The sequence below is a fragment of the Pseudopipra pipra genome, chromosome 2 (genome assembly GCF_036250125.1).
Source record: "Pseudopipra pipra isolate bDixPip1 chromosome 2, bDixPip1.hap1, whole genome shotgun sequence".
Lineage (NCBI taxonomy): Eukaryota > Metazoa > Chordata > Aves > Passeriformes > Pipridae > Pseudopipra > Pseudopipra pipra.
In genome coordinates this window covers 31,579,672-31,604,122 of record NC_087550.1, presented here as the reverse complement: position 1 = coordinate 31,604,122, position 24,451 = coordinate 31,579,672, and the positions used below count along the sequence as shown (strand labels likewise).

Below are 24,451 nucleotides of genomic sequence, written 5' to 3'. Positions count from 1 at the left end.
TGTTAATTATATCTATTGAACTAAAAAGTTCTAAAACTCCTCTTTAATAAAAGCGCATGTTTCTCTCTAGTGTGAGAGCAGCCAGTGATGTAGTTCATAAGCAATGGTTTGATACAGTTTCTTGACTGTAAATCCTAGAATCATAGAATGGTTTGGATTGGAAGGGACCTTTGAAAGGTAATCTAGTCCAACCTCCTTGCCATGGCCACAAACAACTCCCACCAGATCAGGCTACTCAGAGCCCTGTCCAACCTGATTTTGAATGTTTACAGGGATGGGGCATCTACCACCTCTCTGGGCAACCTGTGCCAGTGTTTTACCACCCTCATCATAAATGTTTAGTGCCATTTTAAATGTCTTCCTGATATCCTGCTTGGCCTCCAACTGCCACTCCAGAATGATCCCCCTAGCAGTGTCCTGCATTGTATCTGCCAAATCCTTGTGAATGTCAAATCACTTAGACATCTCAAATAGCACTAGACACCTGTAGTTATGGAATCTAATACCTAAGAAGGATTCATTATGACACCTAATTAAGGAGTTCACATGCAGTCATTGGGAGAGGTGCTAGATGTCTGAGCTTCCATTAAAGCTGACAGAAATTTAATCATTACTATCAGTGGAGCCTACAGATCAGTTAAGACTTCTGGCCCTCACTGATGATAATAGTTAGATTCCACTGACTATAATTGATGTTTATATGCCTACCTCACATGAGCATATTTATAAGTTGACGTCTGGATTTAGATGCCTTAAACTGGAATTGAATCCCACTCATAAGTTTACATGGCAACATCAACCTTCTAAAGAGTCTATCTCTGCTGTTTGCTGTGGGGAGACCTAAAAGAGCACTTCAGAAGAGATGCCGAACTTAGGTTCCTAAGTTGAGATGAATCCCATACATGATGAACAGTAGTTTTCCCATGTGCCAAAGGATTGAGCTAAAACCTGTAAACCAGTATTCCACATCAAATATCGATAGCTGAAGGTTAATGGAGTTTGTGGTGCAGGAGTTTACAAGAGAATCTGATTTGTGACAGAGTCCTGACTGTACTTCAGTTCAGAAATGACTACTTTTCATTTCTATACTGGATGTACATACAATAAAAAATAACTTAGCTGTCAGTTCCTGCAGCTGCATTTTATAATACACAGTTCTCAGTAGGGAAATGTTAAATTTAAAAGGTGTGAGCACAAAGCTGGGAGGAGGTGACAAGCAGATAGCAGGGCTGGGAAAGAGATTTTTGACAAGTGGGTAGATAAAACCCTCATAAGCTCCAACAAATAAATGCAGTGCTCTCTACCTGGATGCATTCGAGACCAAATAATGCATTTTTAATGTTTGATTCAGGTGCCTATAGAGAGATTTGGGGCCATTAAGGATGCCCTGAAGTGTCCCTTCAGGCTTCCAGCTGTAGCTTCAGAAAGGTGGAGATTTCAAGAAGGTCCATGTCAGAGCTGTCATGCATTTGCAGAAGTTTTGGATACCATAGAACAGCTCAAAAGTGCTAGATGTCTATGTTAAGGCCCCTGAATCAGACCCTAAATGCTTTTCTTTCTCAAAATTCCCTCTGAGCATCTTATTAAAAAAAAAAAAAAAAAGACATTGACTGTTCCTTGCTGCCTGCTGGCAGTGAAGAGAAGCTGTTAGAGTAGCGTTAACCCAGCACACAGAAACTAGATTTCCTACATTGTCTCATGCAAAGAGTAGAATTGCTACTAACACAAGAATAGATCAACACCACAGAGCAAAGGGAACATGGCAGTGAAAATTGCTACATTGTGTAAATGCCTGGTAAGCCTGAAGCAGCAGCTCTTCTGCCTACCCAGCCTGGTGGCTGGACCCCTTTAATAGAGCAGATTATATTGGTTAGACTGGGATAAACTCTTAAGAACCTTTCTCAAGGCCCACAGACACAGCATATGAATGTATCTGGGCCAAACAGCAATTGTCAAATAGAAATAAGGGCACAATTCAGTTCTTGTTACTTTTAGTGCATTCAGAGTATTTTAAAGCTTTTTTTCCCCCTCTTCTCCCACTGATGTCCTACTGGATTATACTCTCCCCTACTAATGCTGTGCTTTGTTGCTAGTTTATCTCTACTTACAAACTACAAATGTTTTTTTGGATCAACTGAATTTCTATTTGAACCCTTTCTTCAAGCAGACACCTTTAAACACAGCCCCTTGTGCTGCTCAGTGGCTCAGTAGCGTTGGGCTGACCCTTTCTTTGGAATGGTAGACAGCAGAGATAGATCATCACAGAGAGAAATAATTATTTCTGACAGGGATCTGAATGAGACTTTCCAAATAGTACCTCTGTGACAATTATTTCTGCTTGTTTTTTTCCTAGTGGGATTACATATGAAGATAGATTTGATACAAGGGACCACCTTTACAGCAGTTTGGCTCAGCTCAGTTCTGGCTGAGCCTAGTCCCAGTCCAGCTTGTTGCTGATCTCATAAAATATATTTTAAAAATCCTGTGTTTTCCCAGTTCTGTCATATTTCAGCCTCTTAAGCACTGAGATATGTAAATTTAAATGGCTACATTAGAGAAAGTAAATATTTATGAGTACAGTGGAATGGGGCTTTAACTGCTGGATGTGTCCATTTGTCAAGTGCTGCAACTCTCAGAACCTGTTAGTTATCACTTGAAAAAGTGTTGGGGCTTTGGATAATAGCTCAGAAGAGGTGTTTTCAGGGTGCAGATTACAAGATTTGTCATTACTGGTAACACTAACCAGAAAACCTGTAAGAGATGAGCAACTTATCACGCCAGGGATGTTTGCTGCTTCCACATAGGAGGATCTGGATATAGGAGTGACATAACTTGGAAGACACGAGGATCGTAGAATCTCCTGAGTTGGAAGTGACCCTCAAGAATCACTGAGTCCAACTTCTGGCCCTTCACAGGACAATCCCAAGAATCACACCATGATCCCTTTCTAATGGGTGGATCTCGTGACCCACCTGCCTTCAAGCTTCCACATCCCTTATATTCAGAAAGCTGACTATTGCTAGAGAAGCATTTTCCCAGCATTTAGGGTTCAGCACACTGGCACAGGAGAAGACAGTGCCAGCTTTGACCTTCTAACACATCCCATTAGCAGACCAAGTTTCTAGCTCACTGCTAAGCTTCTACCTTCATGTTTCAATCTTCACTGAAGGTTGCTGACTTGTGCTGAAAATGTGCACACTGGGTGCTTACCTACGAGTGAAATTTTCTTGAAAGAGACAATTTTTTTCTCCTAAGATTTTTTTTTATCAGTATTTGCATGGGAGCATCAGCACCGTGTCAGGGATGTATTTGGTATCAGTTTCTAGAAAATTTCTGAGCATTTCTCCAGCTAAAAAAAAAAAAAAAAAAAAAGAAGAGGAAATTTTAAGATCTGGTGATACTTTTAGCAGTTATCCCATAGATACTTTAGCAGCAAATCCCATCTTTACTGTTACTTCTCTGTTCTCAAAGCAGACCAGGGGCAGAAAAAATTTCCCTAATGTTTCTCAAGTCTTTTCTTAAATGAGATAACTGTCCTAGTCAGCCAGAAATGCCCACACTTATGGCTGGAGGAGAAAATGAAGCAACTCACTTAGAATACGGATGAATTTGGAAAAGAAAGAGGAGGACTGCAAGGGAAGGGAAAGGAGTTGTAAGTGATAGGTCAGGCTGATAGCTTCATCACACAGGTAAGAAGCAAGTACCAGAGTAAGTAGGAACAAACGTGAGGTCAGAAAATAAGGACTAGGACACAGGAAAAAAAAAGGCTTGAGGTAAATGGTAGCTCAGGCAGACATGAGTCAAAGGTGAGGTAGGCAAGGAGCAGTTTCAAAGGAGAGATGGGTAAGTCAGAGGAGGGAGAGTGGAAACAGGATTCACTAATGTCATGGAGAGAATTGCAGGTTATGATCAGGGCCAGGAAACATCCTTAAGGATACAGGCCAAGTAGGGCTTGATATTTTACTAGGAAAAGTAAGTCAGGAGACAAAAATTAGCAGCCACAAAAGCCTACCATGATAAAATACAGAAAATGGAAGCTAAACTGATGGGCTGGAATAATCTCCGACACCAAGCTCCTTTCACTGTGTGTCCTGGAACTCCTTTTAAGAGTCCCATTGTAAGTCCTGACCTAATGTGATACTTTGGTTTCCTCTTCTCCCATGTAATAGAGATGGAGAAAGAAGGAGGCATTCCTTGGCTTCCACAAATAACCCAATAAGTTACATATATGATTTCATACTCAATGCCTACTAGTACCTTTTTAGACATGTCTGCCAGAGCTTTTATACTGGTGTGTTTGATAAATTACAGCTTCACTGCCTTTTCCTGTCTGCTCGCTGCTGATCTAACACCTCATGGATTGCTTTTCCACAGGCTCTACAAGAGGAGATTAACGTTTCTGGTAGTAAAATAAAAGTGAGTTACTTGAGCAGTCGCACAGCTGGCTACAAATCAGTCCTGCGGATCAGCATGACCCACCCCACCATCCCCTTCAACCTCATGAAAGTCCACCTCATGGTGGCCGTCGAGGGACGCCTCTTCAGAAAGTGGTTTGCAGCAGCTCCAGACCTGTCCTATTATTTCATCTGGGATAAGACAGATGTTTACAGCCAGAAGGTGTATGGGCTCTCAGAAGCCTTCGGTAAGTGACCCCAGGGTTTGTGTCTCTTTTTAAAAGCAACTAAGTGGCAAGGCACAGACCTGTAGTAGATCAGAATGGTCATGAAATAGTCCCTGCTGATTTGCTGCTACTTCCTTGGGGAGGATTTGGCCCAGCTGTTCAAACAGCACACATTCCCCAATAGATGTCACAAAATCACTGAATGCTTTGGGTTGAAAGGGACAGCCATGGGCAGGGATGCCACCCATTAGATCAGGTTGCCCAGGGCAGCATCCAGCTTGGCCTTGAACACTTTCAAGGACAGGGTATGAATACTTATCTGTTCTCTGGCTCATGGCCTAGCACGTACATCCTGAGCTGCCACCATCAAATTCATACAGAAGGAATGAACTGGGACTACAGACGTTTGGCTACCTCTCACATATAGCCAAAAACTGTCAGCACTGCTTTGAACGGAATTCCAAGAACCGAGCCCTGATTGCAACTCCTCCTTTTGCCTGACCTTCAGGATTGCTCTAATCTTATTTTCCCCTTTGTTACCCACTCAAGAATGCCATCCCAAACTGGCTGTTTAGTGAGCAGAGGTAATGCAGTTCTGTAGTGATTGCTTCCCATCTCATCAACACCAAGTGAACATTCAGTTACAGGTCCTCAACAGAGTCTAGACTAGACCTTCCAGGCTGCCAGGAAATGGTGTTAGCAAAATGGGAGACATCCCAGATCAGCAAATACAGCTCCTGTTGACAAAAGGGTGGTTACTGATGCCTCATAGCTCAACTGAAGATAAGTTCCTTTAGAGGAGCTGTAGGATACCTGTTTTTCCACAAGGAAGAATGAGTACCTTCCTCCTTTCACTCAGGCTCAGCTGCCTTGAGCAGACTGGATGATACAAGCTGCTGAGCCTTACCCATCTTGGAGTCCACTCTGAGAAATGTGTCCTCGTAGCATATCCTGAAAGACTATGCTTACATGCTCTTTAAGATGCTAGATCAGCAGTGGGTCCTGGAGTGCTTCATGAAGCAGCTCTACAGCCCCAGAGCACTCAAGCAGGTCTCAGGACATCAGCAGTCATGCTTTCAATGATTCGCATTTCTAGAACAGTGGAAAATATTGAGCCTTCATAGCTTTACTTATATCTTCCTCTGATACAGTCTGATTCTGCAAAAGGCTATGTTTGATGGGGAATCCTGAGTTCTCTCAGTGCTCAGCACTTTTCAAAGAGCCTAAGAAATTTGTAAGATCAGATCTTTATTTCTTTCTAGTAAAAAAAAAAAGATCTATGTAATTGCTTTTCATTTGTGTGGAACTTGCGGTTCTGCTCTGCTTCAGCTATAAAGATTAAAGAAAAGCAGACCAATGAAACTGGTCCTGCTTCTTCTGAGAAAATCCTAAAGGAGTCATTATTCTGTCAAAAACATGATTTTCCTTCTACTGACATAATTTTACTCAAGCAACTCCAGCATGCTCAGTGGAGTTTCTCCTGAACGACTCTGATTAGGCATCCCAGCAAGCAAAGTTTTGACATTAACAGTGACCACAAGTCACCCTGGTCTGAGACTGTTGCCTCTGAGGGACTTGCTGCCCCATGTATCAATCGTGCAAGTCCTTACTTTCCAAGAAAGATCATGATTTTTAGCAAGTTCCTGACATGCAGTCTTTGACCAGTGAAAGTAGGTAGAAGTAAAATTCTCCCATGTGGGAGTCCAGCAGTGGTTTACACTCCAATCAAAGAATATCCTGAGTTGGAAGGGACCCCCAGGGATCATCAAGTCCCAATCCTAATATCCATTGTTTTAAAATATGTCTTTAAAACAGTGCCTTTTAAATTTTTAGCACATTTGCCCAACATCTACAACTGCATTGACCTTTTTAAATGCAGAATGGACTTTTAAAAGATAAAAAATATTAGGACTGTGCATTATCATGATGACATGTTTTCAATTAAATTAGCAGTCACCTGTAGAAATGCTCCTACCCCTGTTCAGTTGAGACTCTGTGTGTCCTGGCACTGCATTTCTGAGTTGCTCATCTTGGGGGGCCTTTTTTTTCTCTCTTGTTCACAGTTTCAGTAGGTTATGAGTATGAATCCTGTCCAGACTTGATTCTGTGGGAGAAGAGGACAGCTGTGCTCCAGGGTTATGAAATTGATGCTTCCAAACTTGGAGGATGGTCCCTGGACAAACACCATGCCCTCAACATACAAAGTGGTAGGTTGTCGGTGACACATAACAGGAATAATGCAGCATTACAAGACCTGGTTTCTTTTTTTCACTAAGAATACAAGAAAAGGAATTAAAAGAAACCTGACCAACACATGTGCTCTCTCATGTGTTTTACTAACAAATTATTTCTAGTAACCTACATTTAGAAGTGATTTGGTATAAAAAATGTAAAAGAAGGTGGCCATCATGAAGTAGTTGAATGTTGGCCTGTCTAACTTTGTGATGTTGCAAAACAAGGGTATTAACAAAGAAAATATTCCTAAAATAACAAGGGGGAGCCTATTCAGATTGGACCTGTCACTGAGCATTAATCCACCCAGAAGCATCCTCCAGTGTGCTAGTGTACTTGCAAAATGAGAGGCTTCATGGGTCATAAGGGAGAATGGAAAGTTCCAGAGTCCTTGAAGACTGCTGAGGACTGCAGCAGGGAGGCCTAAAAGCTGATCAGAACATATTCAAAGGCAGAAGCACTGTGTCCCTCTGGATAATAGCAGTGGTATGGGAGCAAACATCTAGTTCAGCCCACATCACTGCTGAGAGCACTGCACTTAGAGGGAACATAAGCAGAGCTCTTCTAAAACTTTGCGGATGAAACATGTCTCTAGAGAATGTCCCATGGTCTTCCTGTCCCTTATCTCTCCATGAGCTATGTAATTTCTTTTTTTTTGCCTGGTAGACAGCAAATTACAGGGCAAGGAGGCACAGAAAGGGCAGGTAAAAGTTCATGAGATGCTGAAAAGTGTATTTCATTCAAAGGTAAAGACGATCGTGTTCTCCCTACACATTTTTCTTCTGCAGGAAATTTAATGGGTCTAAAAAAAAATAATTCAGATAAGGGGCTCCTCATTTCAAACTATCACAAAACAATTCTATGAAAGATGATAAAGTCCTTGCTACTTGACAAATTCTCCAGTTGGCATACAGCATTGTCAGTTTGTGCTGCTTTTGGTCTCAGTTTCCCTGTCTCTCTTTAATCTCCTTATTACTGTTTTCTCTCTCTAGGCATCTTGCACAAAGGAAATGGGGAAAACCAGTTCATTTCTCAGCAGCCGCCTGTAATTGGAAGCATTATGGGCAACGGCCGCAGACGTAGCATTTCTTGTCCAAGCTGCAATGGTCTGGCAGATGGGAACAAACTCCTGGCTCCCGTTGCCCTAACATGTGGGTCTGATGGAAGCCTTTATGTTGGAGATTTCAACTACATCCGAAGGATCTTTCCCTCTGGCAATGTCACCAACATACTGGAGCTGAGGTACACTGTGCTGAATGTGGCTGTTAGAATTATGCTCTTAAGTTCTGCAAAAATCCTATGTACCCAAAAGAAAAATGAGCAAAACTCTTGGAAAAAAAAAGCAAACAACACAGCAAAACAGAGAAAAAGCTGTCCAGATTTGCCTCTTCTGCAACTCTGCTGACTTTGATTTACACCAGAGAAACACAGGCCTAGCAAGTTCTTACAGAACTGAATCACACGCCAAAAGTATTGACACATTTCTGTGCTGCTAAATCAAGCTGTGCTGATCTCTGCCTTTTCCTGTAGTCAGAAACCAGTGGGAATTCTGGAAGTTAACAAGCAGCCTCTGAGATAATCTAAACTTAGGACACAGCACTGATGATCATATGTAGAGTTTAGTCAAGACTGATAATCGTTCATAATTGAGACAAGATGATCACTCTAGGCAGTCACAGACTGGGATTTTCTAGTTGGTTTTGGGGTGACAAATGTATCAGCCCTCTTCAGTTCCCAACTGAACAGCAGTGTCAGGCTGAACATATAGATGGAGCATCTGAAAGTGAAGAGCTTCCTTTTAACCCCAAATAACAAAGCAAAAACAATATGTTAGAAGAAATAGAGAGGAATGGGGAGGATCATTCATTAAAAACAAGGAAGCAGAGGAAAAGTATGGATTTGCTACACATTCTGAGAAAATGAAATAAATTGTGACTGAACCACATTTCAAATTGACCTCACTGGGGATATTTCTCCTATCCAGAATTTCCACAATAAATACAATTATCCACTTCAACTCAATGGGGCCTGCTTCTGGGCTCTGTGTGGCCAGACAAGATACAGTTACTGTCAAGTTTTCAATCTGCTAATAACGACTTCACTACAGGAAAGTCAGGTAGAGCTAAAGGAGTCTTTCTGAATGAATCTTCTCTGTGACAGGCCTGAATCAGGTCCTGAGAAGTCAGTATGAAGTTAGCATGGTAGGAAGGTTCAACATTCCCATTTACCTCTCAAGATCTGGTCTGAAAATGCGAATCTTCCGCAAAGTAAGACCCTCCCTCCTCTACTCGGATTTAATATCCCTACTGAGGACAAACATAAGACTGCAAGGACTGCAGCAAAATTCACACAAGACCCCATTAATCCCTCCTTTACAAATATGCCATAATTATTAAACCTTGCTGAAGGTCTTTATTTGGCACACAGAACCATCATTGTAGATCATGTTGTGTGGAAAAAAAAAAGCCCAGCCAGCCACCGCAAGGCTGGAGCTTATAGAAAACTACCTTGGTACACACACCTCAGAGGACTGGGGTACCTTTTGAGTAAACAAGCAGGAACCTTATTCTTGCTATTCTGTTTCCTGATACATGAGAACATAATATCTCTCATGTTTGTACGGTGGGAAGCTGGAATAAACCTTCAGACCTGGTCCTCGTTAAAGAATGTAATATTATTCCAGTGCCAGAAAATTATTTTAATGACCAAAGGTGAGATTTCCAGAAGAGTCTAGGTAAACCCAGATCCCATTGCAACTGAGTGGGATTAATATTTCAGTCCCAGAAGTACAATTTTAAACCCCAATCCCTGTTTCATTGTCAGTGGAAATACCAGACCCATCAGAGGTTTTGCAGAGTATTTTCTCATTGGAAAACAGAAAATTGGAAGCCTTAACAGAGTGGCCTTACTGGCTGTTGTGTAGAGCCACAGAGTTAAATTTACTCCAGAGTTAAATCTGCTGGAACGATTGCTGCTTCATCTGTGCAAACACTTAGGTTACTGGATCTAATAAACATTTCTTCACTCTGGTGTGCTATAAAGTAAGTGGGTTCAGATGTCGGCTGGCTAAAAGCTGTGGAGGAAAGCCATTGCATTTGGACTAAATGGAGTTTGCTTGTGTCTTCTCAGATCAGCATCTCCTCTGAGATTAACATCCTCACTATTTGGCTCTGGGGTTTGTTTGGGAGGGTGGTTTTTGAGTGTAGTGTTCTGGAAAGCAAATGCACTGTGAGTTGTAGATAGCTGCAGCTGGGTATGTAACTTAGATGTATGAAAAATGTCCAGCTCAGCATATTTCAGTCCTCTGGGCAGGAGTTCACGAGGTTATGGCAGTGAACTGCCACCCATAACTGTGCAACTCTTAAGTTACCTTTGTAAATCACAAAGTGTTTCTTTCACTGAGAGTGAAAAAAACTGTAAAGATATCTGCATCTACATCTGTTTAGTTCAATGCTGCACTCAATGATAAAATCTGCCTGGTCCTATCTCTTACGTAAGTGAATAACTCCAAGCAGGTGAGATCACACTTCCTTTGTGATATGCAGCAGTACATAAGTGAGCTCACTGCCAAGTAATATCCAATATAAAATACATCAGTGTCATTCCAGCTGAGTCTTTATTTATTATTGCATTGTATGATACAGTTACTGTCAAGTTTTCAATCTGCTAATAATGCATCGAACCAAGCTGCTAACACCTCATTCTTTCTTCTATTCCCTGCTTTCCTGTCTTCTGTCAGAAATAAAGATTTCAGACATAGGTAAGCCAACCAGTGGAGAATTCTTATGCTGCTCCCTGTCTTGTTGCATGTTGTTACACAGTGAGCCACAAGTGCCATTTCCAGATGATTCAATAGCAAATGAAGCTGGCATGATTAAAACTGGCATAGGCAATCAGTCATCAGAACTGGGAGCCATTAATCACAATGCTGAGCTGTGCAGGCTTCTGCATGAGCTGTTATAGCTGGAGACAGGGGAAGTACAGGCAGGAGAAGCACGGTAACAAGAGGAGGAGGGGGGAAGGAAAAACGGGTGGGAATTAACCAAGAAAGTACAATGGGAACAGCATCAGGGTACAGGTCACTGGAATAGCTAGGATGCAAAAATAATTCTCATACAGTGAAAACTCTTCCTTTTGAGTTTGGGGCGTTTCATGGGCATAATGAAGATCCATATGTCCCCCAGCACCACCCACTGGGGGAAGTAAGTTTTTGTAACTTTTTCAGTATGAGCTGGCCCATAGAGAGCTTTGGCACGTGAAAGTCTGTCAGGCTCAGATAGGAGGTAGTGCAACTCAAAACCTTAGCCAGGAAATGCAATAAAAAAGAGTAATGACAAGAAAACAAGATGAAAGAAAGACTCCTAAATTGGAGCTTTGTCACTAAGAATATTTGTCACTTGGGTTCACTGGAGTTTCAGTGGGTTTGATCCAATCAGTTTCATTCTGGAAAATGTCAACTTCCTGTCACTGCCTGTGTTTACAACGACTTCTCTGACTCTGACAGGTTTCCCATCCTTCTCCCTGGTTGCTTTTCTAAATTAGAAGCTTAGACTGTGGAGCTGGGATTTTTTTGCGTGTGTGTGTTTAGTTTTCTTTTGTATTTGGGATTGGGGATTTTTCTTGATACATGCTTTTCATGTACTGCTTCTTTGACTTCTTAGAGGCTATGCAAAACCAGAAATGTTCCTTTTATCTGCATGCCTGGAAATGAAATGGAGTAGAAACTGGGTTTTTGTCTTATTGCCAGAACAATAATGAAGGGCTGAGCTTCACGGCATAATGGACTGGCCCAAAGCATCTATTAGCAGGGCTGGGAGGTTGGTACTCAAGACCTTTTCACTGACTGTCTTCATCAGGCTGAGTTCCAGCCCCCAGCTCCTCTTTCACATCATTTGAAGGCAATAGAAAAACTCATTTCTCTTTGGAACAGCCAGGTTATATCCTTAATGCCCAAGAAGTACACAGCCACTAAAGTGCACCTGCTTTGTCTGTGAAGGGCAGCATCTGAATACCTGTTTTGAGAAGAGGTTTTATATATGAAAGCAGTAACTCAGGGAAGAAATATGGATGGTCACAAATGCTGTAGATGCCATCAGAGCCTTACAAATTTGGTAGGGCTTCAGCATTTAGGCAGTTCCTAAAAACTGAGAGATTAAGTGAAAGAAATCCAAGACACGCCTGCTCCAATGCAGGCCAAAGGGGAATCAGGGAGGGAGGAGGTGAGGAGATCCGGATCAAATACTCCCATCTGTTACTACATTAAGGGAGTCACCTATCTAAGTTAGTGTCTATTCTGTGTCATTTGCCATAATATTTCTTGTTAGAAAGCCTCTTCATTCCTGAGCCACAGGGAAATGAGTAGGTGTAGTCTCAGCTAAAGCTCAAGTGCTCTGAACTGGAAGGTCCTAAACTTAACACCGATGAAGGTCAACAGTGCAAAGGGTGAGATCCACAGGACTGAGTCTTAGTGTTTTGGAAAAGCTGAAATTCATATGCAAAAGCTTCCTCAGTGCAGGGGAAAGAGAAAGCCAAAAAGCATTACTAAATAATGATACCTGCTCTGCAGGAACGTGGAGGGCAGTGAGGCATTTCTGTCTTGAAAATATGCAAAAAGTGGCCACACTTAAATTTATTCTTCCTTTCTTGTTTCCATTCATACTTTAGAGACACAAATCTACAATTAGTGGCAAAGAGAGAGATCCCAGAAAACTGCCCTAGGATCAGATCAAAAGTGTTTTGCGGTCGCTGGCTTGGCTTATGGCACTGTTATAAAGTTTTATTATCCAGTGTGTGACACTAGAAGAGCTTTGGGCATCACACACAAACTGCAAACACTAAAAGGCCAAGTGTAAATTCAGCTCACTGCGCTGTGTGGCCTCCTTATTAATCTACTGAATGTCACCCAGGGAAAAAAGACCAGTACCTCACACAAGCTACAATAAAATCCTCTGGTTTTGAGCTGCAGGGTGCTTAGCATGGATCCATGGAAACAGCCCCACTGAACAAAAGCCGGTTGGCTGCAGGAATTTGGTAGTTCTTTAGTCACCAGCAAATGCATGTGGCCAGCAACGCTCACAGGGGAAGTGGGTAGCTGGCACAGAAAATGTTAGAGTTGGTTTCATGTCTTTAAAGAGGGACATCAGATTTAAAGAAGCCCCAGGGGTTTATTCAGATCAGTGGTTTATGGGTAAATAATTTTGGTGTGTGACTGCTCTTGTCTGTTGACCACAGTGGGAGCCAGAGCTGTACTGTTACCAATAATAAAAGTTGTCCTTGGAGAAGGTGGTAGATGCTTTTGTATTTGAGAAACTAAGATGCAGTTCATCTTGTAAAATAAATGTTGAAAATAGTTAGGCAAGTCTTACCCAAAAAGATTATATTTCTCTCCACTGCCTGTAAAGAGAGTTAAGGCAGCCAGCTCTGATACCATCTGATACTAGGCATCCACCTTGTAACCATCTGAAGCTTGGTGATATGAATACCCTGGCATTTTAGAGAAGCCAATAAAAAGTGCAGTTTGCTGTGCTGACATACTGTAAGGAACTGGCTGAAACCAGGGACCCTGTCCCTTTTCTCACTGGCTTCCCACTCTGGAGCAGGAGGTTCCTTCCTCAGACTCCTCCAAAACATGGGCTCTGGGCCCAAAGAGATAATATCAGCCTTTGCTCAAAGCCTGTGCATCTATCATAGTACAGCTGAAGCAATCCATGTGTCACATCTCTGCATGTTCACCCAACTTTTTATCCCTTTCCTTCCCCATGTGTCTGTATAAGGAATCATGTAAAGCACAAGCACTTTAAAATGGAGTTTGAGTTCCTTGGTGTACCTGCAGAGTTCCCCAAATAGTACTGGCACGATCCTGTCCAGACAATGAGAATGAAAATGTAAGGGGGCAAGACAGATGTGTGGGAGAGCCTATATGCAACCCCGAACAACAGGGATCACTGTGGACTTGGAAGCTTTCCCTATAATTTGCCAGCACATCACTGTATCACAAGCATTCAGGAAAGCAATATCACCTCCATTTCACTTTGGCCTGCAGAACTTCTGCCTATGAAACTGTCCTCATTCCCAGTGACTACACCATCGTGCCCACAAATACCCACCAAAGTGTCTGTTCTTGGCTGGGGACCAGCCCACCCCATCCCTGAAACTTCAGGTTGTTGCTTCCGGGGCTTAAAATATCAATGCAATGCTCAGGCTTTCTTCTAAAAAAAGTGTAATAGCTAAAGGAACACTCTGAATGGGATAGCAGCTCTTCCCCCACAGTCCTTTTCTAGTAGTAGTGTCAATATGAGGGATAAATATTCTAAGACTACAAATACTGTAACTGATTATGTTTGCTGAATAGTAAAAAGTCCTGTCTTTTGTTTTGGGCCGTTGTCTAGCTGAGCAATGAGAGAGGATGAAAATCTTCTCTGCTTCACCCCAGGCAGATTTATTTCAGTTGTTGTTCAGTTCAGTCCAATTTACCACTTAGATTTGCCTATTGATTGTGGCTTTAAATAAAAAACAAAGGCCCAGTGTTCCTGGCTGCAGTGCTTGTGCATTATCACAGATGAAGGGAAGCAGTCTGGGAGTTTTTACATGACTAACATGTTTATTTAACATCTCTCATCCTGAAAGATCTGAAAGTGATAAAGAAAAGATTCAGTGTGTAACACTGTGCAATTCGTGCAAGGGCAGACACCTTCCCCATATAGCATTGAAAACTGTTGGCAGAGGCTAGTGGAGTAAATTCGAGCTTGACTATTGTCAACAGTTTGTTTTAGTGTCTATTCTGCACAGGAGCTGGGAATAGGAAAGAGTTTTAAGATCTTTCTTTTTTACAGAAGGTTGTAATCAATAATAAAATGCACCAGAGTGAGGCTGTGAAATCCAAAATAAATCACAATGATAGTGGTGGGAGAGGGGAGCAGGAACTTCCATTTCTGCCCACATTTTTCTTCTTCTTTGAAGAAGTCAAAATTTGCCTTTGCCCATCTGCTGATAGCCTAATGTAAGACTCAGGGAAAGGTTTCTGTGCTTGACAGGCAAAGATGCTGAAGGATTACAGTGTGCCATCAAAACTGTCCTCCTCTTGTCCACCTGTCATGCAAAATACAGATTATGAACAGCTCAAAAGCTGACTTTCAGCTGGGCTTTGTTAGGACAGTCAGCAGAAAATGTAAGGCCCTGATCAAAATGGATGATGGATTCCCACAGGGAACTTCTTCCACCGGGGTTGAAGCCACTTGCTTAGTGTGAGTGACATGCAGGTAAATGAAATAATACCCTCCCAGCCTGCTGTCATTGGGAAGGAATACAGATGGTGACTGAACTGTCAGGCTGGAGCTGTCTCGAAGGTCAGAGCATTTTATTTAGCAAGAATCAGTGTCATTTGCAGAGATGAAATCTGTTCAGACTTTGGTAAGATAAATCACAAGGGTTATTCAAGAATAAATCAGAAAGGTGCTTTGCCCTCTCCCCCCATAAAGTATTAAGTAATTTGAATGAAGATCTAACTTACTGCTTTTTTAAGGTGAGCATAATTCACTAGTTTTTACATGTCTGAAGAATGGTTTATTTTCCTAACATAAAGGTTGAAAGACAAAAGAATTTTCTTATTATGAGGAATAGAGTCAACTATGATTGACACTCAAGTCTCTAACCATCTTCTCCTGGAACAGTTCCAGTAAGTGCAAAATAGTGAACTATGGTCTAGATTTTTTTTATGAATTCTTGGGACTTGATGAGTTTGGACAGCTTGGAAGTGTTCTGGAGAATAGTAGTGTGGTGGGGGGAAACAGTTTTCCCCCCTGAAGTTATAAAATGGTAAAACCCCAGGGGGTGGTGACCCTTGAAGTTTTGAGGCTCTCAAACCATGACAAGTAGACACTTTCATACTTGTTCTAATTATTACTTAGCCTTTCCTTAAAAGGGGTTACAAGTCTAATCCGTTGTTTTCAGGCTTAGAAGAGATACAGTTCGGTACACACTAGTAGTAAACACTTAATAAAGGAAGTTAATAGCTTAAGTATCTATATTAAACTATAGGTAAAATTCTTGCAAGACAGTTTTTTAAGTTATGTCTAAACTCATCTGGTGGTTTTCTTCTGGCCAGTCCCATTGGATGCTTTCCATAAAGTGGATTCTAGTCTATTAATTTCTTGAGTCTTGAGCTCATTTAGTGTTGCAGTTGTGGAGCTAAAAACATTATCATTCTGTCTGCTCACGCTGTTTCCTCAGCCACCCTTTTTTTATGTCCAAGGAAGCAGTGAGTGAATGGGGTTTAACAGGGGACCAATTTTAGGGTTCCTCAGCCTAATCCCAGTTCATGCATTACTTGGGGAAAAACGTGCCACTCAGGGAATTATTTTGTTTCTCTCATCATTGAGGGCCAACTGAATTCAATGGTAGGATTCCCTTAATCTTTGCCGGGGCAGTACAGCACTTCAGAATCTTTTCTGGAGTCAGCAAGAGCACCAAATGAGCCTTGATGAAGTGATCTTGCAGGATATATCTTCAGGTGCTTTATACAGGGAGAGTCCTTTTAGGGTTTGCATTAGGATCTTTGTTGGGAGGGCAGATTTTTTTTTTATTTATTATTTGTTCTATTTCCCTAGTGTTCATTTCCCTTCACTTTCTGGCACTGCACTAACACCGGTTTCAGGACTATAGCTATAACAAGTAAATTAAGCAAACACAGTCACTGGGACTCAACCTTTGGTAGTTCCTGGCATGATTTTGGCTCAGGTCAGAGAGCCCTTTCCTTTGGTTGCTTCCCTCCATGCTAGAGAGCACTCCCGACACAGCGATCAGGATCCTGTGCTTTAACACACCCTGTTCTAACATTATCCGATACAGCACTCCTTCACTTTCCCAGTGTTTCTCTGCCCTGTGTGTTTTTACTCTCTAAAGTGCTTGCATTGCCTGTTGTCTCAAGGAAACAAATAATCCAAAAAATTAATAATGTCATACCCTTGTTTTTCAGCCACAGCCCAGCTCATAAGTATTACTTGACCACAGATCCAATCACCGGCTCCATCTACCTCTCCGACACCAACAGCCGACGTATCTATAAAATCAAGTCAACCACATCAGTGAAAGACATTGTGAAGAATTCAGAGGTTTTGGCTGGAACTGGGGATCAGTGCCTCCCATTCGATGATACCCGCTGCGGAGATGGAGGCAAAGGCACTGATGCCACCCTTACAAATCCCAGGGGTGAGACTGCTTCTTCTTCACAGGCTTTTTTAAAGGGATCTTCTTGAAAGCAGGTTGTTTAGTCACACTGGAGACTGCTCTCCTTTCCAGTCCAGAAAATACTCTCAGATTTTGCAAGCCTTCCCCACAAACACATCCTAAGGGCTTGCTTCTGGAAATAATTATGTCTCACCCTCAGCCAGTCCTGTCTTGGTTCTTCATATTGATGTGGCTGGGAGGAGTGCCAAACCAGAGGAGTGTAGTGATGGGCACATGCCCATAGGGCAATAGAATAAATCCATCCATCTCTTTTATAGCCATTTAACCACTACTCCTCCTTACCAACAGCGCTTGGTCCATCCCAACCTGGACTGGATTCACTAACATCCAGTTCACTGAGGCTTTCTTGGCATTAAAAAAAAAAGTTTTATAACCATTGACATAGATATATATATAAAATGGCAGTAAAACCAACATACAGCTCAGAGATAGGTAAACTGAGGTTTAGACATTTATGTTATATGTCATGGCATCCAGCTTAAATCCTATAGGGGTGGATACTAATTTTGATATGGTAATGGTCCAATTCAGCGTAACTTCACCTGGTTCAAACATACTGAAATGAGATAAAAGCACAGTCAAATCTGAATAAAAGCATCACACAGCCTTCATGACTGTGAAATAAATTGTTCAAAACAGGTTTAGCCAAACATATGCACTCCTGTGTGTAGCCAAGACTTCAGTCTGGCAGTCTCAAGGTAACAAGCTCTGCAGATGGAGGATGTCGCTCCTCACAGCTGTCCACAGCTCCTTGGAAAAAAAACACTCAGGAGGTATAGAGATGAGGTGGAAGGTACTGTTGTTGCACACACTTTCAACAGTGTTTATGTAGAGGGATGAGAAGGATGCCCATGCAGGAATGTTGTTTGAGATATGGCATTTTTGCCTGTTATATGTCTTCTTTTGCCCAGCTGTTAAGAGTGTGAGGAGTTATTTATAGGTTCTTGGCTTTGACATCAGTGTGCTGCAGGTTTTCTTTTCCATTGTGTCAGGGGGTGGTAGTCCCCTCCTTCCTCGCCACGGCAATGTCCAGGCTTATCCCAACCTCTTTGTAAAGCAATCTGCCAGCAAAACCTGGGGATCGTTTAACAAATGTCCGTGCCCACAGCAGGGGGTTTGGACTAGATGGCTTTAAATGGCCTCTTCAAACCCAAACCATTCTATGATTCTATGGTAAGTTATTTCATTAAGAGCAGACAAGATGAAGTCAGCTGAGTTGTTGTTTCTTTTCTTGGCTAGACTATGGAGACAGGCAAAGACAGTTGGAGTTGTTCAGTCTGGAGAAGAGAAGGCTCTGGGGAGACCTTAGAGACCCTTCCAGTGCCTAAAGGGGCTCCAAGAGAGCTAGAGAGGGATTTTTGATAAGGGCATGGAGTGATAGGGCAAGGGGGAATAGCTGCAAACTGAAGGGCATGTTTATATTATATATAAAGAAGTAATTCTTTACTGTGAGGGTGGTAGAGCACTGGCACAGGTTGCTCAGAGGAGCTGTGGATGCCCCATCCCTGGAAGTTGTTCAAGGCCAGGATGGGGCTTTGAACAACCTGGCCTAGTAGAAAGGTGTCCCTGCCCATGGCAGGGGTTGGGAACTAGGTGATCTTTAAGGTGCCCTCCAACCCAAACCATTCAATGATTCCATAGTTCTTAGGAAGTTATTTCTCATGACATAGAGATGACATTGTTGTTATTGAATCCAAGAAACCCAAACTGATTTAGTGACCTTTTGTGTCAGGTCTAGTTGTGATTTTTTAAATTTTTTTTTAGTTACATGTTGGCTATCTGTTTCCTGGCAAGATGCAGAAAAATATACCTTGGGAAACCTGTTTTCTTTGCCAAAAAGCATCAAAAGCCAAACTTCTACCCTTGTAATGTTCACAGAGCCTGTCATGGTTTCCAAGCACTCCAGAATCCCATGAGTTGACCATTATATTGGGCTAAAGTATTGCCAGAAGCACAGGTGTAGAAAGGGAACAACTACTTGTGGTGAGGTGGCAGTGTAGAAATGGTCTCACTGAAATGAGAAGGCTGAGTGAAAAGAAAAAAAAAGTGACTTGGGCAGAGAGATTCAGGCAGTCCAGCAGATAAGTCATGAGATCAGGGAATCCAGAAATCTGTAATCCAGCTTGCTGCACCATTTTGAAGTTCAACCAGTGCCAAAAAAAAATAACCCACAATTTTTGTTGGACTTCTTTTCTCTCTTGTACAAGATAAGAAGAATATTATTAATTTCCCTCTGTGGGTGGATATTGCAAGGTTTAGATGACTTATGTTTCTGCTTTGCTATAGCAAACAGAGTTCAAAGCTTTCAGCACTGAAATCCTTCTTGTTGGCAATCAAAGCGCTCAGGAGGCTCTTCTCCCACCTCAATCTTATAACAGCAAGATTCTCAAGTAGTTCATGCATTCATTCTTCACAGCTTCAAAATTCCACAAAACAGAAGTAAATGGAGGGTAAAAGAGGAAATTACGCAAAACAGAATGACAACGAGAAAATAATAACCCAGAAAGCCCACACTGCCATTGGAAAGTTCCTAAACAGTGTTCCCTGATCTGATTCTAACCTGAGTTTGCAAAGTCTGCTGAGGCAATTGCTGTGACAGACGTGACTCACTCCCCATTCACCTCAATAAACGATGAGCAGCATAAACTCATGCTGACAATGTAATGTCACCACTGTGTATAGTTTCACGGTGTTCATCCTAGCAGGAAAAACTAGAAATGCTCTTCCTTCATATGATCGTATTTCATAATAGTTCAAAATAAAAATGATTTATTGTAAAAGTAACCAGTGCTCTCAGGTGACCCTCTGCTTCCCTGTCTTGGCAGGCAAATAAACACTCATAAGATAATGGTCAGAGGAAATTCGGAAACAATTCTGTAGCTTGGGAGATATCAGGTGGCCAGGGAAGGACTTAGAAAGTTCAGTTCTTCAAGAATTCTCAAGCTCTTCACAAGACTCTACTTTTTAAGGCTAGAGCTGTTTTTTTCTCTGAACATAATTGCTTCATGCAAAGTAGGATTTCTGTATTTTAAGGACAACTTTTCACTTTTTCAAAAATTATAAGGAATCAAAGTCTTGCCTTTCATGATGTTTTAATTAGCTGATATTTGCAGCTTGCTGGAAAAAACTGAGGGAATAGCCTCCTGCCAGATGAAAAACTGCAATTCATGAGAATCAGTCATGAGTTGTCAACATATACTTTTGAATATACTTTTAGCCTCTTGGACCAGCCAAACCTCTGGTCTAAGCAGATTTTTTGGCTCTCTTGTCAATGGAAAGAAACTAGTACCCTGAAGGTGGTTTGTTCTATGCCAATGCATGTATTCAAGGTGGTATTAACCACATTGTGGGAATACAGGTCTCCTCCTGGATCTGACAGCCTGAAGAATGAGGTCTCCACTGCAGCAAACATTGTTCAGAATGGTTCTCTACTTTCTGAGCAGCAACCTTTTCCCCATAGTTTTGATCATTTCTTCCAGTTCTCACCTCAACTCCCCTGAGTTCAGAGTGGATAATTTCTTAGAATCATTAAATGGTTTGGGTTGGAAGGAACCTTTGAAGATTATCTAGTTCCAACCCCCCTGACATGGGCAGGGACACCTTCTAATAGGCCAGTTTGCTCAAAACTCTGTCCAACATGGCCTTGAACACTTTCAGGGATGGGGCAGCCACAGCTTCTCTGGGCAAGCTGTTCCAGTGCCTCACCACCATGACCACCATGACAGGGAAAAATTTCTTCCTAATCTATAATCTAAATCCACCCTGGTTTAGTTCAAAACCATTATTCCTTATCCTGTCAATACATTTCTTTGAAGTACCTTCTGGATAGAGGTTCTTGTCTCACTTCACTGAAGGAGAGAGAACTCCCTTTAGAGGATCAGCTTAGAAAAGACATTACGAGAGATAAAACCCTCCAAGAATTTCACACTTCACATATCTTTGGCTTCTCTATTAAAGGTAGGCTACACAAACATAGGACAGGTAGATCCATGGATAAAATAGGGGTGGCAGTGGTTTGGTCAGGGTATTTATCACAGCTATTAGGAACCAGTCTGATATTTCCAATTCATTTGCCACAGTGCACAGCAAAGCTTTTGGATGCTAATGAATTTCAATATATCCTTGCAAATTAAAGTGTTACCACTTCCTAATTATAATCTGCTAATAATGATCCTCTTCTACAAGCAATCTAAAGAAAAATTAAAACTTCAGCTTGTCAAAGCATTTCTTTTCATCTGAGTACTCACCAGTGGTTCTTCTCGGGAAAATGTTGTGCCAGAGAAATTACCATGGAGCCTGCAATTAAGAGAAATTGCAGTGACAAGACTGACAAAATAGGAAGAAGGCTTCAGAAGGGACGTGGGGAGGGAGAGGGCATCTCATTCATTTAGCACCATAACACCAATGCAAAATGAAGTAATTAATTTGGGGACAGATTGCTTCCTTCACTGTGTCCTGCTGAATGTGTAAACAAAATCTCAGTTGTTTGCTAAGTGTTCAAGAGTTTGACAGAATGAAATGAAAAAACCCTCCAGAATCTGTTAACATTTTCATTATCAGATAATAATAGAAGGACCATTTCAGGGAAGACCAGAGGCTGAGGGAAGAAAATATCTTGTCTCTTACTGTGGCCAAAAAGTCACACAGGGAAATGTGTGAATGGTCTCACATGAGTGGTCAATGATAGAGGGGTCTTTCTCTGCTGTCACTCCAGATGCTAGTCATCAACACCTAGGGGACTTTCTGAAGAGATTGCACTTGGACCTATGCTTAGATGCCACCATAAATTGGCTTAGGAACCTCCCTAAACACCTAATTTTGTTCTTCCAGGCACCCTGTGCTAATAATTTCCACAATTTCATTAACAAGGTCATGAAAAGGGGTGGTTCTTTTGAGGCCAGTTCACTGTTAACTGTTCTTCTCCCTGTACCTTTCCTAATCTTTGCCTGTAGTTCCCTCCTTGACCAGTGCAGAGCACAAAGCTGATCTTTGCAGAAAATTTTTGTGGGAATTCCTGTGAGCTCTTTTTCAGATTGTCGTTGCATATGGGTAGTTAGGCTTTCCCCTTCCCCTGTGAATTCCTCTGTACTTATTGACATTGATTTTCATCTACCATTTTATGACTCAGTCATTCAGCATCCAGTCAGACAAGAAAGCTTTAAATTTAGATTTCTTTAAGCACCTTTTTTTTAGTTAAAAGGGGTTTTTTCCCTTCTGTTTTTCCTAACTAGAGCTAGATGCACAATGTAATCACTTCTAGCAGTTTGTATTCTAGGACAAACTCACCATGTACCAGTAGCTATTTGAAGCATAACACTGTGGTGTCACCTCTTCACGCTACAAGGTCCTGACATTTCAAGCAAATGTCATCATGTCACAACTTTCTATCATCACAACTCACTGGTGTGATGCAAATGGGGCTACAAGCCCTTGTTTCTTAAGAGATCGCTGTTTATCCAAGAGGAGCCAGCATGATTTCATAATGTATGTATTTCATATCTCAGAACCTAAAGTTCTGCAACGCTACCTGGGTAGTGGCAGCAGATGTTTCCTCTCAGAAGCTGTGAGGTTGAGCTTTGAGCTATATGCTGAAAATCTTTAATTCCCTTGTGTTCCTATGGAAACATGAGAGGGGCCTTCTGCCAAAGCATACCAAGGCCTTTGGCTTAACAAGTGTAACATGTGTATTACCCATTTCTGTGCCCATTTCCAGGAGCCAGCTCTCAGCACTGGAATTGTGCCATTATCAGAAAGGAAACACAGAAAGGTCCAATCTAACCTCTACAATCTGCTGCAAAGAAACCATGAGATGCTTCTCTTCCTCTTCACAGAAGTCATCCATCCAAAGGCTTGTCTGTGGGAGAGAGGGGCTCCTCTCTATAATTAATTTTGATTCCAAGACAATCAGCTTAAGTTGGGAAGGAATTGGAGTAGATGCCATGTGAGGAGCATGTGCAAATAGGAATTTGGGGCTTTGGCAAACTGGAAACTCTGCTTCCCTGGAGAACATCTCAGGAAATGTGAGGCAATTGAGATTGCTTAACCTCCATGAAAGAGGGATAAACAGAGAAGTGCTCTGTGATAAGAACACATATACATGCCATTGCCCTGGAGCAGGGTGATAAGTGGTAACTTTGCTAAACCACTTTAACTTACTCAGGTGTGTAAGCTCTTTGTCTAAGCTGGAATGCAAAATGAGGTTGTGCTCTATCAAGTGATCAGAGCTGGCTCAAGAACCAAAGTGTGTCCAAGTTATTATTGCTGTAACTGGGTAATCAGATCAGCCATCAAACCCTGGCATTGCACACACTGAGCGACTGTCAGCATACACTGCTGATAAGTCCAATCCAATACATATGGAACTAGGTAAGAGAGAAAATTCTGCCTCATTTAAAATCACATTATCCAGCTTGCCACCCTTCACTGGCTTTTGGCTTGTCACACAAACTAATGGACAGACACCCTAAAAAATACTTGTTGTGAACCAAGGAATGGGTAAGAGACTCTTGTGTTTGATAAAAGCCAGTTAAGATCAACTAAACCCTCTATCATGCCTCTTCCGAAAGTACGTCTACCATATTGCTTAAAGAGCTCAGTTGTGTTCCTAGTTGTCAAGCAAGTACCAGCAAACATGAAAGAACTTGCCCTTACGCTGGCAAAATAATTAGAGGAGCAGTAACCTTCAACAGCAGATGCCAGCAACAGGTGACATGTGCCAGTATCCTGGATGACTCATTGGACAGGGCACCAGCCAGGGCACAGTGCTGACACATCTCATGGTAGGTGAAGACAGCTTCCAGAAAGCCATGGATGCCAGTGAGATATTGATGCTTGTACTGTCAGATCTCTCTGCAAGCACTTGACAAAGTGCTAAGGTACAACTCATGTATTTTTGTTGTACAGTGAGAACAAGTGGGCACCACTACTGTGACTTCTCCCATAACACTTATTAAATCACAGAATGGTTGGGTTGGAAGGGACTGTACAGATCATCTAGTTCCAATCCCCCTGACATGGGCAGGAACACCTTCCAGGTTGCTCAGAGCCCCGTCCAACCTGTGCTTGAATACTTCCAGGGATGGGGCAGCCACAATTTCTTTGGGAAACCTTTGCCAGGGCCTCACCACCCTCAGTAAATTTATATGTGCAGCTGTGACCTTCTGCTCCTCTTTGAGACTCTTATTTCATGGTCCTGCAAAGATCAGTCCTATCTTGGCCTGAGTTAAACATAGGTATTAGAGTGTAAGACTAGAAGCAATCTTTTAGGTCATTCAGTCCTGTCATCCATTATCTCAGCAATCCTGCTATATAATCCCCTCTAAAATTAATGAACTTTATCTTGAAAGCAGCAAG

At 41.9% G+C, this 24,451-nt stretch overlaps 1 protein-coding gene across 18 annotated transcripts in view; it reads left to right on the top strand.

The window, feature by feature from the left end:
- TENM4 (teneurin transmembrane protein 4) overlaps positions 1 to 24,451 on the top strand; it is a 1,582,078-nt gene that overhangs the window by 1,504,358 nt on the left and 53,269 nt on the right. For 15 of the 18 annotated variants that reach the window (XM_064644892.1, XM_064644901.1, XM_064644900.1 and 12 more), the window contains 5 exons: positions 4,375 to 4,642; positions 6,685 to 6,828; positions 7,846 to 8,095; positions 10,593 to 10,613; positions 16,827 to 17,059. In XM_064644892.1, the coding sequence (XP_064500962.1) occupies positions 4,375 to 4,642; positions 6,685 to 6,828; positions 7,846 to 8,095; positions 10,593 to 10,613; positions 16,827 to 17,059 (916 nt within the window). The remainder of the gene's footprint in view (positions 1 to 4,374; positions 4,643 to 6,684; positions 6,829 to 7,845; positions 8,096 to 10,592; positions 10,614 to 16,826; positions 17,060 to 24,451) is intronic. The other 3 variants (XM_064644896.1, XM_064644894.1, XM_064644904.1) reach the window with 1 other exon arrangement.